Source organism: Paramisgurnus dabryanus, chromosome 20 (assembly GCF_030506205.2).
Source record: "Paramisgurnus dabryanus chromosome 20, PD_genome_1.1, whole genome shotgun sequence".
NCBI classification, from domain to species: Eukaryota; Metazoa; Chordata; class Actinopteri; order Cypriniformes; family Cobitidae; genus Paramisgurnus; species Paramisgurnus dabryanus.
The window spans coordinates 5651110-5666391 of NC_133356.1; the positions used below are offsets into that span (position 1 = coordinate 5651110).

The 15282-nt window shown below is 37.4% G+C and overlaps 1 protein-coding gene across 3 annotated transcripts in view; it reads right to left on the bottom strand.

Moving 5' to 3' along the window:
* The window catches only part of mdga1 (MAM domain containing glycosylphosphatidylinositol anchor 1), a 297418-nt gene that overhangs the window by 69142 nt on the left and 212994 nt on the right, over positions 1 to 15282 (bottom strand). For all 3 annotated transcript variants that reach the window (XM_065296120.2, XM_065296119.2, XM_065296118.2), the window contains exon 12: positions 2822 to 2996. In XM_065296120.2, the coding sequence (XP_065152192.1) occupies positions 2822 to 2996 (175 nt within the window). The remainder of the gene's footprint in view (positions 1 to 2821; positions 2997 to 15282) is intronic.

The following is a 15282-nucleotide window of genomic DNA, read 5'->3' on the forward strand; positions in this document are numbered from 1 at the left end:
GTCGTGTTGTCAATATAACAGTTTACTCTGGAGGGATGGTCTGATGGAAGTTTTTTTTATGACAATTATTGTAAAGGTTACACCTTAGTGTTTTTGGGAGTTTGGTTGCAAGAGACTGGACAAGATTCACATTTACGTTTGTACTGTAATTTGTTGACAGACCAGGCTATGGTGATACAGAAAGGAAAATACAGAACTGCATAGCACAAAAAAGTAGAATGTGACCATAGGACAATCTCTTTAGGAAAACTGTACATGCAGTCGTGTAGGAATAACAGTGCAGTCTTCCTACATGTCCTGACGTTCCTGAAAGTCAAGATTCACCTTGGAGCAATTTACCAATTCGACGGATTTAGAAAAAAAGTCTAACTAAAATGTATAGAAATACGCTTGACAACTTGTTCAACCATTTTGCATGTAAAGACTTTATCAGCTAAATAATGCCTATATGTTGCGTGGGGTGAGACTATTCAACAGACACCCATGATAATACATTTTGATCAACATGACATAAACTTTGTATATAGAAAATTGTACATAATAATTTGCATGGATGTGCCAAAGCATTTGCAACTGCTTTAAAGAAATAAGAATCTGCTTTTTGAATGATGTGACGATCGTATTGTTTGTATTATCTTTGAATAAAATGATTTTATTTACGTACACCTTGGGTGCCCTTACAATACATGGAAGTCACCATTTTGTACCGTCATGTTTCAACAGTAGCCCTAAATGAACCAAGTAGGGTGGCCATTCGTGCCATTTTAGCCGGACACGTCCTGGTCAGGATTTCGAGTGCGTCCCCCGAAAGTCCCACCGGTCGACCGCGTACGTCATCGAGATTTAGCACGGCTAAAATGGTGCTGTTAAAAACTAATTGGTGTGATGTATTCCACATGGAACTTGTATGGTATTAATAGTGAATGTTGTTGTCGACCACATACGTCATCGAGGTCCTCAGATGTTTTTAAGACATACAATCATTATAGTTTTATTCTTACCTTGAAATGTAATGGTTGCTTTTTTGAAATAGAACCTGAAATATGAAACCTTGATGATGTATGCGGTCAACCCATGCGACTTCCGGGTAAGTACCCGAAATCCTGGTCAGGCCGTGTCCGGCAAAAATGGCACGAATGGCCACCCTAGGACCAAGTGCTCTACAGAGTCGCGTTTCATGCCTCAGACAATGACATGTTTGTCCTGTGGCTGCAACCGTAGCTTCTCTATGCGTTTCGCAATCTCACCACTAGGTGCTGTTAAAATTGGCACAAAGCACCTTTAAGTAAAAATTGTAATGAACATGTAATGTTATGATCTTTACCCTGTACACAATATGTTCTGTAGCAAAATGTATTAAATAATAAAAAATAATTTTTACATTCATGCTTTACTTTAAATATCCAATATATCGCCCTGCCCTACCATTACAGCAAAAAACTTCTCACACACCAATTATTCTTGAGGTTGGACATTTTTCCTAGTGGTCTGGATAGAGAAAATGCTGAGATTGGGAAGATGACTATAGGGATTATATATGATCAGCTGTTTCTCAGATCTCGACTCAACATCTTTTCCTCTTTCTTTTATTCTGTAGCCATCAGCAATTCTCCACATGATGATAGCCACATATTTGACATCTCAATTTACCATAATCCCAAAAGTGAAACCTCCCATTTTAAATGCACAACCCCTAAAGATGGGAATTAGAAGGAATTCTTTTAAATCCACATGCCTCAAAAATACATTTTGTATTTTTGTACACTTTAGCTCTTTAATTGAATGTATTATACAACACTGAATGCATCTTTAAATACACGTTGTCATAATTACAGCCTTCACAGACTTATGGGCGTTTCACATGGTACGTGGCAAAATCGTTGTGCGGCTACAGCTTTTCTTGTGTAGTGGTAGCGTTTTGTGCAGTATTTAGGGCAAATATGTTTATCTTCGATGGCATGTGCCACGAAGAGCCGTGTCTGCAAGGCGTGCGGACCGACTCTGCTTCACCTCTGTAACCACCCCCGTTTTGCCGTTTTCGCACGTCTCCTATTGCAAATAAACTAGACCTTCACGGTTAACACGTACTGTGTGAAACGCCCATTAGACTAAGTGCACAATGTACAATATCTCAACTATGGTAATGTTAGACTGGCTAAGAGATAGATATGACGATGAATCCCCACTATAAACACATTTCAGCTTTACAGTTTACAGCAGATCTGACCAAAAATCCCAAAGCCAAAGTAGAAAACTTACACTCTAAAAATTTCTGTGTTATTTTTTATCCATAATGGGTAAATATTGGACAGAACACATGCTGGATTAAAAATTACCCAATGTTGGGTTGTTGTTATGCAACCATTCAGTATAACAACCCAGCATTGGGTCAATTTTAACCCGGCAGTGTGTTCTCAAGAAATTGTAAATTTTTTATGAGTTGGCTAATTCGTATCAATTTATGCAAAGTTAATGGTGCAATAATTCTCATGAAAAAAACAACAACAACAATGAAACCGAACCCCTAACCCCGCACCTAAACCCAACATCACAGGGGTCAAGGCAAATCGTACCAAATCTCACGGTCGTATGAATTAATGCGAATTAGCCAACTCGTAAAATATGTACGAATTCTTGTGAGATAGCATTGGTATTTTCCAATCAGCATCCCGGACCAGAACTATATGTTTTATGTATCTAGTATCATTGCATAAGTTGACCCAACATAAAAAATCTACTATTTCATTGTTAATGAATTTGTATAGCGTACTATATGTGAAGTTTTTTACATGGTTGTAACTGTTAAAGAAAGGCGACTTACGCTCGGAGTACTGGATGGTGCGTGTGACTGTGTCTCCAGTACTAAAGGTGGTTATGGGAGTCAGGCTGACCTCATATGACAGGGGAATACGGAGATCCGTCAGCGTGTAGGACATCAATACACCCTTCATTGGCTCTTTAGTGTTGATCTGCTTAGACAAAATGTTCTGACCATTCTGCAAACACAGATTAAAAAAAGCATTGAAGAATAGCATTTAAGAACGCAAAGCATATCTAAGGTCAGAATTTTTTTTTGACTTAGGGATGGTAAAGTAAGCCACCACACTAGCAATCCTACTACTGTAAATTCACAAGATTTGAAGTCTAAGGTGGTATCAACCACAAAATAACAAAAAAAGAGCTTTAAATGAATTCCTGCTGATGAGTCTGACAACTCATAATTTTATAAATCTCCTTAAATGTAAATTTCTTCTGGTGTGTGGCAATAGTTGATAATACGATTTAAATATTTTTTCCATAAAAACAGTAAATAGTTAGTATGCGTGGTATGTTTGTACATGCTCTCATTGGCCAAAATTGCTTTGAGGTCTTTTGCAGAAATTGTCATTGCAATATATTAAATGCCTTTTGTGTTATTGTCTGTGGGGAACTACACACAACGCATGAATAATTTATAACTTGCAAAAATAAAAGGTGCATTTCTAATCACTTAAAAAATCATTATGCTCGACATTTATGGGAAAATAATGATAAAACACATCCAAATGTGGCACCATTAACAGTGAATTTAAATCAATTCTCATAGGTCTAAAGATACTTTTTCTGCTAGTTTGTAACAGATTCACTGACGAACAATACAGTAAATAGTTCTTGGTTAGGTTTCATTACTACTTTAGCACTATTTACATAAAAAATGCTGGGTTGTTTTTAACTCATGCTAGGTAAATACTGGAGAATAAACACACTTTGGGTATAAAATAACCCAATTAAAATGTAACCCAATAAAAATCGATTCAGCATATTGGTTATCTGGCACATAACCATCCAAATATTTGGTATCGTATTGGTTAAAACAAAAACAGTATTGGTCAATCTCTGAATGAACCCACATAATGTTAATATTTGAACCAACAATGGTTTAAAATAACCCAGCATTTTGGGTTGAAACAACCCAGTATAGTTTACGTTCAACTGGTTGTGTACATCCTTTTTCGATAGGGATGTGAAGATTTCCCGATTCGCCCAGTGCGTCAACATAAAAGGTTAACGATGCGATGCATTGTTTCTAACCAGCCCATCCTCACCCCATGGCGTCAATATTTGACGCCACTTGACCATGCGTCAATATGTTACGCGGAGGGTATACCCTTCGCGTCATTTTTTGACGAACTGGGGACTTCAATACTATTGAGTCCGTTGCATTCTCTTTCCTATTTTCGTACCATTTTCTTACCATTTTCGCGTCGGTTTAGGGTTAGATTTACATAATGACATCCCTACCCAAACCTATCCCTAACCCCAATGTCAGGCGACAACTGTTTAATTTCGCGTACCTAATAGTATTGAAGTCCCCAGTTCGTCAAAAAATGACGCGAAGGGTATACCCTCCGCGTAACATATTGACGCATGGTCAAGTGGCGTCAAATATTGACGCAATGGGATGAGGATGTGTTGTTCTAACATACTGCATCGGTAAAAACAGATTTATGTTTGTATACAGTAATTATTAGTAGATGCGCTATACTTTTATTATTTAGAAAGTGACCAATATTTTAAGATTGCTTTCCTCTCTAAACTGTTGCTACGTCCTGCAACCCCACAGAAACCGAGAATGAGTTTAATTTATTAAGGCATTTCTATCTAGTAGTGGAATTGATTTGAATGACAGCGCTCTAACAACTTAAGAGAAAAAGTGAATGGGTCCAATATCCACTATCATTAATCTTAAAGTGGTCTTATAATGGTTCAGACACAAATACAATGTGTGAAAACTATCGGTACACTCTAAGAAAGGATGTTTGGATTTTTTACACATTGTTTTATTTTATTCAATTTAACACATTATGTATTATTTTAAAACAGTATATGTGTCATTGTGTGTTGATTTTGTATTAAAATAAATTCAATGAAAACTCAAGATGTGTTTAAACAACACAAAATGTGTTGTTCCAATAATAATGTAAATATATAAATCAATAAAATAATGTAACGTCAAACATCTGGTTTGCTGTAATTTTTTGCCTAGAACAGCAAACTTACAAAATAACTACTTGACACTGGAAACATGTCACATTTAGTATTACCCTTGCAAAAGTACAAGAAATAAGTGATTTACTGAATGCACGGTCAGCTTGTGTAGCCACCCTGTTGGAAGAAAGGTTAAAAGTCTTATCTCACAGCGAAATGGATGCGTGCAGACTAAGAACGCCTCAAAGCTAATTTGTCTTTCCCATGGGACATCTCACATCACCGCAGAATGTTGCCGGTTTGAAGTTTCAGAGGATCTTCTATCAAGTGTTTGTTTGCCTGAGCTTTCTGATTTCCCTTTTTTTCACTTTGTGAAAGAAAACATTTAGTGCTGAGCACTACAAGAGAAAGACGTCGGTAAATGCTGTCGCGCTGTCATATCCAATAAAGAACGTCAAAAATAAAGGGTTTAACTTCTGCACCGTTGGCAACCAAACAGAATGATAAAATAATGAACATGTTTCAGACACCACTACCATCGACTACTCAGATAAACAAGCAGTCCAGTCTCAAACTCAGGACATATCCTTTGGTTGGCACTAGTGGCGTGCAAACTTTCCCCTTTATGTTTAATACTATTAACCGGGTCTTATTAGATAAAGTGAACATGCAGGTGCTCCAGGTCGAGATTCTATCCCTAAGGATGTGTGCTAATCACAGGGCCGCTGGCGCCACAGCAGTACCGGCTTTCCGCATGGAATTATGGAATTTTGCCAACTGGAAGCAGTGCACAATGGAATAAGAAATTATCTGCAGGGAGACCTGAGCAGCAGGTAAACCTGAGGCGATTTTCTGCACACATGACACACGTGAGTAACTGCCATGTGTGTGTCGTTTTCTCCTTCTTTCCTTTTATTCGGGTAGAAGGTAAAATTCTGGCTGTGATGTTAACCCCATTGAGGGGGTCAAACACATTAGTTATCTGTCTAATTAAGTGCCACAGTAAATCCCTGTTACTGAGCCATTCACCACGGTAGTATGGAGAGGTGTGCCGCCATGTTGCCAGCACAAATTCACTTGAGCCAACAGAGTTAACAACCATATCTAACACACACACACAAACACACAGAGCTTGTAAAAGTCACAGATAAATTGTCTCTGCTTGGCTGCTCTTTTCTGTTAACAGGATTTGTCCATGTCTCTCACTTTATCTAAATCACCACACACACACACATACAGTAGCAGGAGTGTTTTTTTAGAGAAGTGGGTTGTGCCAAATAAAATAAAAACATGGATAGGAAAATAATTGAGAGGATAATCATGGCTCTGATACAGACATTTTTGACACCACTCTAGTGGATTAATTTAAAGTTATAGTACACCTCCATACTGTGCCTTTAACCTTTAATATTGTACCTGTAATGAAACTGTAATGTGTTTTAAGTCTTTGTAGTATATTCTCAACTCTACAAGATCAAGTTCTCAAAAGTCTTGTGAACAAATGTTTAGGTTCTCCATCCTTATGTCAGCACCTTACAAATATATGAGGAAAGCAGATGCAAAAGCCGCTTAACATCACTTCCAAAAATAAGATAACGATATTAACTGAATGCTCTTGGTATGTATTATATGTATTGTACCTTTGCTTCAAATCTGCTTAACTCTTTTCCCCCTATTGATGAGTTATATCATCAATTAACAGAAAATGATTTCCTGCCAATGATGCTTTCTTTTTTTACGGTAATCTATAATTTCGCTTTTATCCACTAGGGGGCGCTCTTACCCAATTTATAAAAAAACTGAAGCATCAACTAATTCTACAACATTGTAAAATTGTCATACTGAATCTGATCTCATTTACATGTTAAGTCAAAGCAAAGACGCGAATAGGCATCCTGCAGTGCGAATGGCGCGTTTCTGCGCAAATAAAAAAATAAACAACAATGGAGAACAATCATCATCGCTGCACAAGACATCTTCATACTTTTACAGGAATTAAAAGGATCTTGTTTGGAAGAAAGTATGTGAGGAGGTCGAACAATCTGGTAAGTTTACTCAATTTGAGCTATATAAACATGCTTGATTTATGCATGAATGTCTTGAATGACTACAATGTCACGTGCGAATTAAGTGAGTAAATTCAAGCGTCCAACTATGCGCGAATAACGCGTTTTTGCCGCCCCTTCCGCGTCTGATGTGAAGCACAGTTAATCCTGGCCTCAATCCATTCAGAAATACTGCTTTGTTGGCAAAATCCGCTTAAAGCCACATCACGCAGAAGTCCTCAAAGTGCAAAGTCCTCAGAAAATAATTGGGATGATAGACAGCGCGTTAAACAACCGTGGATCACACTCAAACTTGTGTCCCTTGTGAATACCTGGACCTGAATGCAACCCGAATGTGGCAGTGACATGGATCACAGCGCCCCCTAAAGTGTGTTCAGTTTCTTAATTTTTACATTGTGACTTCATCATTTGTAGTGTTTCCAGGTGCATCTTCAGTGTCTTGTCCGTAGAAGTGGATTTAAGAAGTGGAAGTTTTGCCCAAAGTGCAAGCACTTAGAGGGTTTTGTTAAATACCAATAAATTAAATAAAGTGACATGTGTGAAAATAAGGCATTTTAATTACTAACTAATAACCTTTTCATTGTCATTAAAGTGAAATTACTGAAACTAAACTCAATGCTGCGTTTACACCAGCCGCGGTAGAGGTGGCAAGCACGGGTGATTTACATGTGAAGTCAATGCAAAGACGCGATTACACGCAGATTATTATCCTGCGACGCGGTACACGCAAATTGAGCGTTGCCGCGGGAAATGCGGGAGTTAAAAATTCTGAACTTTGGCGTATTTCCACGGTGCGTTACCCAATCAGGACCTTGCTGTAGGAGCGACCTGATTACAGGAAGCGGGCGGAGTGGTGGAATCTCACCGGAGTCGAAGAAGCCCCTCCCATGATTCGAATTTCCACATGAATTTCTCGAATTACCTGAATTTCACGCATGGCTTTCACACGCGAATGAAGCGAGCGAACTCAAATGTTCAAGTGTCCAACTACACGCAAATAGCGCGTTTTTGCTGCCTCTACCACGGCTGGTATAAAAGCAGCATAAGAGCCTTAAACTAAACATAAGAGATTTACTGTACAAGAAAACATGTCAGATGCACTTAGAGGGTTTTGCATCTGAACTCCTCATATATTTGAAAATACAAACTTTAGCCATTAATATGTTTTTAAGCAACAGAAAAAATGCCAAATGTCACATAATGTAAAAACTTCTCAAGACCCCAGAAAACTCCCTCAGACCCCAGATGGCCAAGCGTGTTTAAAAATGGACTTACAACATCCACAGGACCTTTCTTTTGCCTGAAGGTTATTTGTAGTGGATGAAGGTTTGGTAGAATATAAAATGGTAAGTTCCTAAACAATTCTTTTAGGAACCACTGGCTTAAAAAAATATTTTGGAAAACCAAGAATATATTTTCTATTCTTCATTAGTGTAAAGAACCCTTTAACTCTTTTCCCACCATTGACGAGATATCTCGTCAATTAAGAGAAAACGCTTCCCCGCCAATGACGAGATTTTCCGTCTTTCCGCAATACCGCTATTTTAAAACCGGAAGTATTGCCCTATGGCAAGCTGCTGCATGTCCGTGTCTGTTTTAAAGATCGCTCTGAATAGGATCTCTATGAAAAGTCCGTCATAAAAATTGAATTATTTCTGCTTTTTGCTCAAAATATGGTGTTTTTGCAAAAACCTACCCATATTCAAAAGCTGATTGCAAAAGAACCACTAAAGGTAGGATGAAACGTTTTTTTTTTTTTTTAAAGCAGAGGGTCTGTTCTTTCATTTGGTATATTGTATGTTTATATATTTAAAGAAGAACATTTTCTGGAAGGCATTAAACTTTGGTGAAAATCATGAAAAACGCTGGCCCTGGCTGGCAACTTTTTTTAAAAATGCTGGCGGTGAAAGAGTTAAGAACCCTTATAGACTGTAGTACATTGTATTCACTGATCTAAACCATGATTCGAGTACCAAATCAATTTCAAAACAACCAGTTGACCCTTGGTCAACACAATGATGGTAAAACCTGACCCATGCACACAGCTCTGATGTCCGACTCTTTCTCACACAAATAACACTAGTGCTTTAAACCTCCCACAATCTTTTCACCTCCCAATGTCTTTTTTCACTGTTATTTGTTCTTCTCTGGTGATTCTCTCACCTTCTCTCACACCTGCTAAGCAGACCTACAGGAGATGTCGTGTGTGTGCAATCCAAAGATTTCAGCTTGTTATTCACAAAGTTCTGCACATCTGTGCCTGATTACTGTAAATATGTGATTATGAAATCAGCTCTCAATACAGTATATGTGTGGCACTCTCAGCTGAATTTAACAAGTTTTAACCCTAGACTGTAAACAATTATGGATGTAGTATCATTGACGTCACCCATAGGTTTGTGAAGAGCTTTTTTTGGAGCCAATAGTTCGCGTCTGCCTGCCGTTGCCATCTTGCTGGCGCGTCACAGCGCATCACTTGTGGAAAAACAAAAATGGTTAAAGAGATGGGACGTGGGTGAAGCTGAGGTGGCTGATGTCAACTGCTTTATGGGAATTCAAGATTACCATCCAAGTTGGTGATTCTCACGAAATTAGACTTATGAGGTGTCATGAAAACTTTTGATAAAAAAAGTAAATGCAAAGTAAGAGTATCAAAATAAGAAGCATAAAGTTACAAACATCTCTTCATGTACATGATTTCAAATGACATTCAAACCAATTTTGCTGTTTTTTCCACATTTAAGGGGAACATTTTCATTACCGCAACCTGTCCATGACTGGATTTGGGTTCTTGACATGGAAATATTTATAATTAAAAAATCTAAAAAATAAAAAGCTTCAGTGCATGTTATACTATAAACATTTACAGTAAAGAAACATGTGGTATTTGGTGATCATTGGTAAATTTAGAGACAATAATAAGGAATATAAATGTGTCCAAGATCAATTTTCTCATCCTCCGCAACAATTTTCAATCATTGTTTAAGCCCTCAATGAACTTACATTTAAAAAAATTATTTTGGAAGGGAAATAATTGACTGTGACACTCAAGATGGCTACCAGGTAAGCAGTTCTTATTTTTTCTCTCCAGATAAAAGTTGAAAATTTTGTTTGTCATATTACCTAGACAACTTTTTAGTTCTCATTACCGAAACATGAGTTTGTAAATGCATATATTTAATGTAATATCATGTTGTGGTAATGATCATTTTTGATAATGATAATCTAAAAATGTAAATAAATCTATAGGAAATATTTTTTAAATCCTCTAAAAATAATGGTTATAGTAAGTTCAGACCTTAATCTTAAATGTGGGGAAAAAATGACTTCAAGGGCTTTAAAAAAATCTGGATTTCGTGAGAATCACCCAGTTGTTATCATTCACTATTTCAAGTCTTTAAAAATGTTTTTGTACCAGGTCTTAATCTGGATGTTGGCAGTGTAAGATTTACTCTTGGTCTGGGTCTTACACAGTCTGGTATTGGTCTACGATTGAGTCTGGTGACTCCAACAACCGTCTTGTATTATGTGGCATATAAACTTCAGACGTGAAGTATTAATAGGTGAAGAACTAAGTAAAAAGTTATTGTGTACTGCTTTATATATTAAAGAGAGAATGCATACAGCTGTAAGATCTCACTCATCTCTTTATATCACAGGTGTGTAAGGTTGTGAGAGCACAGGTCTGTGAACTGTGTTTCTCTCGCTGCAGGATTCCCCCTGCAGGTACGACTCAATAAGAAACGTGTAAATGCATTCAAGCGCTCGGTTCTCTCACCCCGCTGATCCGAGGTCTGTCATTGGTGCAGGGGTTTCGGATGCATACAGCTGTTTGCGTCTCTAGTGGATGTGTAACATATGTCACCAAGTAAATTTAAAAGAAAAATCAAGATCAGCAAGTTAAAACAACGTGTCGGCAAATAAAGCTGAGCTCGTTTGCATTAATTCGAAAGTGTAAAGGGGCCCAAAATAATCATCTGTCATAAAAGATTTCTCATCTATTGTGTCAGCGCAGTTTATTCTACAGGGACGCAGTTTTCCACGCCGGTAAACAAGTGTGTGGCCTCGGAAATGAGGTTTGTGTCTCTCCGTGGTCTCTGAAGGTTCTTACTCTGGAAAAGATTTGAGAGAACGAAGGCTCGATGAAATCATGTTATGTGAAAATGTGACAAGACGAACGCCGAAGAAAAAATACATTCCCTTAAATGTGCGTGTAGATCGACAGTTAGGTGACAAATATTGCATATAACATATTAAACCAAAATACCTAACAGCAGCTAAACAACAGCTAATGTCACAAAACTTTATAACAAAGTTAAATAAGAGCATACTTTAAATTACTCCCTTAACATTAAGATATTAACCTGCACCCCACTGTTACTCTCCAGGTCCTGCACATTTTATGCTTTTTCTGCATATTTGACACATCCCCGACAGTGACCGTAGGATATTTACATTTATCTTTTTACACTGAGGACAATTTAAAGACTCATGCAACTATCACATAAGGTACAAATATTCCCTGATGCTCAAGAAGGCAACACAATACACTCTTCGAAATATTGAGTCTACACAATCCCATAAAAGAACCAATTTTATCTGTATGGTTCCATAAAGAACCTTTAAATGATTACTCCACTTTTATAAAAAAAAAAAAAAACTGACAATTTACTGACCCCCATGTTATCCAATATGTCTGTCTTTCTTAGTCAAAATTAAGTTTTTTGAGGAAAACAGTCCAGGATTTTTTCCATATAGTGGACTTTAGTGGACCCCAACAGTTTACAGTTTCAATGCAGCCTCAAAGGGCTATAAACGATCCCAACCGAGGCATAAGGGTCTTATCTAGCCAAACAATCATAATTTTTGGCAAAAAAAAATATATATATGTATATATATTACATATATATTACATGTGCTGGGCGCCAGCACAAACTTTCATATTAAGTAATTAAGTAATCACATCTGTAGGTCATGCGTTACATATGTGAAATGCAAACTTGCGGACCATTTTAAACAATAAACTGACACAAACACGTTTATTTGTATCATTCCACATACAAAAACATCTGAACGGTCCTCTTTTTCCACACTTATAAACACTGGAGCTGTAGTTTCGCTTACCGTATTTTCTGGACTATAAGTCGCTCCGGAGTGTAAGTTACATCATTCAAAAATGCGTTTTGAAGAGGAAAAACATATATAAGTCACAGTGGACTATACGTTAGTGTTGTAGTCAAGACCACCTAAACCGAGACCAAGTCATGACCAAGACCAAGACAGGCCGAGACCGAGACAGAGACAAAACCAAGACTTTAAAGGGTCGAGGCCGAGTCAAGACCAAGACCAGTGCAAGGCACTGCATTAAAACACTTATGATAAAATGCATAGGAATATGCATATGATTAGGCACTTCTTGTCTGTGTGCGTGCGTGCGTGCGTGCGCGTGTGTGTGTGTGTGTGTGTGTACGTGTGTACGTGTGTGTGCGTACGTGTGTGTGTGTGTATGCCATCAGAAAAGTTGATAAAATAATCAAAGGCATTGCAGATATGTGGAAATTTATCTTTGTCTATAAGCAAGTAAAAGTGAACAAACACTAAAGAGCTGAAATCAACTTAAAGGAATATTCCATTTTCTTAAAAGAAAAATCCAGATAATTTACTCACCACCATGTCATCCAAAATGTTGATGTCTTTCTTTGTTCAGTCGAGATGAAATTATGTTTTTTGAGGAAAACATTGCAGGATTTTTCTCATTTTAATGGACTTTAATAGACACCAACAATTAACACTTAATTCAACACTTCAACAGTTTTTTTCAACGGAGTTTCAAAGGACTATAAACGATCCCAAACGAGGCATAAGGGTCTTATCTACCAATACGATTGTCATTTTTACAAGAAAAATAAAAAATATGCTCTTTTAAACCACAACTTTTCGTCTAGGTCCGGTCCAGCGCGACCTAACGTAAATGCGTAGTGACGTAGGGAGGTCACGTGTTACATATATAAAACGCACATTTGCGGACCATTTTAAACAATAAACTGACACAAAGACATTAATTAGTATCAGTTGACATACAACAACGTAGGAACGGTCCTCTTTCACCACATTTGTAAACACTGGGGCGGAGTTTCGCGTTCGTCCTCTGTGACCTCTTGACGTCATGACGTATTGCGTCGGGTCACGCTAGCGCATGACGACCGGATCTAAACGAGAAGTTGTGCTTTAAAAGTGTATATTTGTTATTTTTATTGTCAAAAATGACAATCGTTTTGCTAGATAAGACCCTTATGCCTCGTTTGGGATCGTTTAGAGTCCTTTGAAACTCCGTTGAAAAAACTGTTAAGTGTTGAGTTAAGTGTTAAGTGGTGGTGTCCATTAAAGTCCAATAAAATGAGAAAAATCCTGCAATGTTTTCCTCAAAAAACATAATTTCTTCTCGACTGATCAAAGAAAGAAATACATTTGTGATGTGCCATCAGTTGTGGTCTTGACCGGTCTTGAAATAAAATTCTGAGTCCTCTTTGTCTGGGACCGAGACGAGACCGAGTAAAAATGCGATCAATTCCAAGACGAGACCAAGACTACAACACTACTATACGTCGCATTTATTTATAAAATTATTCCACAAAAACCAGCCCAAAGAACAGACATTTCATCTGGAAAGGCAAGTTATTCAACTAAACAATAGCACACAGAACAGCAGGCTGAAGAGATGTCTGTCATTAAAGTAACATTATCAGTATTTAGACGATACACAATAGCATACTGAACATACCTGGAAGCCTGAATAGGCTAAATGAACAAAACAAGCCAATGCACATTAAGTTCGCAGGCTCGTCCCTCCACATCACTGAATTTATTGAATTACATAAAAACAGGAGCAGCATATGGTGGACTCTCGCGGCTGTAGACGGTAATGTTGTCTCTTGGTTCATACATGTCAAAATTAATTCATACAGACTCACAAGTTGCACCTGACTATAAGACGCAGGACCAGCCAAACTATGAAAAAAAGTGTGACTTATACGGTATGTCATGCGCAACTTTTCGATGTATTTACATAATATGTAAGGTCATGCTGGCGCATCACAAGGCTACTGCAAGACAAGAAGATGTGGTTTAAAAGTACTTATTTTATTATTTATTTTTGTCACTAGGACAGTACCTTTTAAAACGGTCCTAATATGCACCATTGTCACAATCCTACACTCTTAAAAAAAAAGGTTCCTTGAGGTTCTATATAGAACCCTGGGGTTCTATACTTGGTCAATAGAACCTTTTACCCAAAAAAGATTTCCATATAGAACCCTTTGAGGGCAAAGAACCATTTTTATTAAAATGGTTCTATAATTCACATTTTGTGACTGAAGTGTAAACTAAAGATTACACAATAATTACAGACCTACACGACTAATTCACAAACCTTTTTGTGTCAATAGGCTGTGGTCAAATAAAGAGAGGGTCAACAAATAGGCTATTAATATTTATTGTGTGATTTATTTCCTGTGAGCTTTTTTTTGCAAGTTTGTACATTAGCATGAAACGTACAGTGCAGTTTGCGTTTTTGGTGAATAACCAGGTGTTTTCTTTATTTCGTACATTCTATATTGTCAATGTTTAATTTAACCTTAAGGGGCATTTATACAATTAATAAATAGTAAACTTTTATAATTTTCTGGATCAGTAATAATTTCTTATCTATAATAAATTTCTCATAATAATAAAAAACCTTTAATGGTTCTAAATATAACCATCTAACTTTGATTCAAATAACCATTTGGGGTTCTTTTTAATGAACCCATTAAAGTGGTTCTATATTGAACCATTTGGGGGTTCCATATATGAAGCGCATGATAGAACCATTTCTGGTTCGATATAGAACCATTTTTTTAAGAGTGTAGTCTGTCTGCCTGCCTGTTTACACTTTGTTTCTCCTGTACTTTGGACTCCGACTCCACTGTTTTCCCCAGTCCTTGCCGGTCTACGTGATATTATGATGTTTATGTGTTTATTTGAATTCCCTGTCATCCTTTCCAACAAAGCATCATTACAACCCTTAAGGTACAGACTAGAGGTCTTCACGGGGTCCACTCAGATCTGAAAACCTGAGGTCCGACCCGAGACCCGAGCGCATTCAGCTCTAAAAGTTTCATGTGTGCCTTGGACACGGGTCGGGTATAATTACAGTGTGTAGCTTTATATAATCTGAAGAACCATTGTTTTTACCTTTTTGAGACAGAAA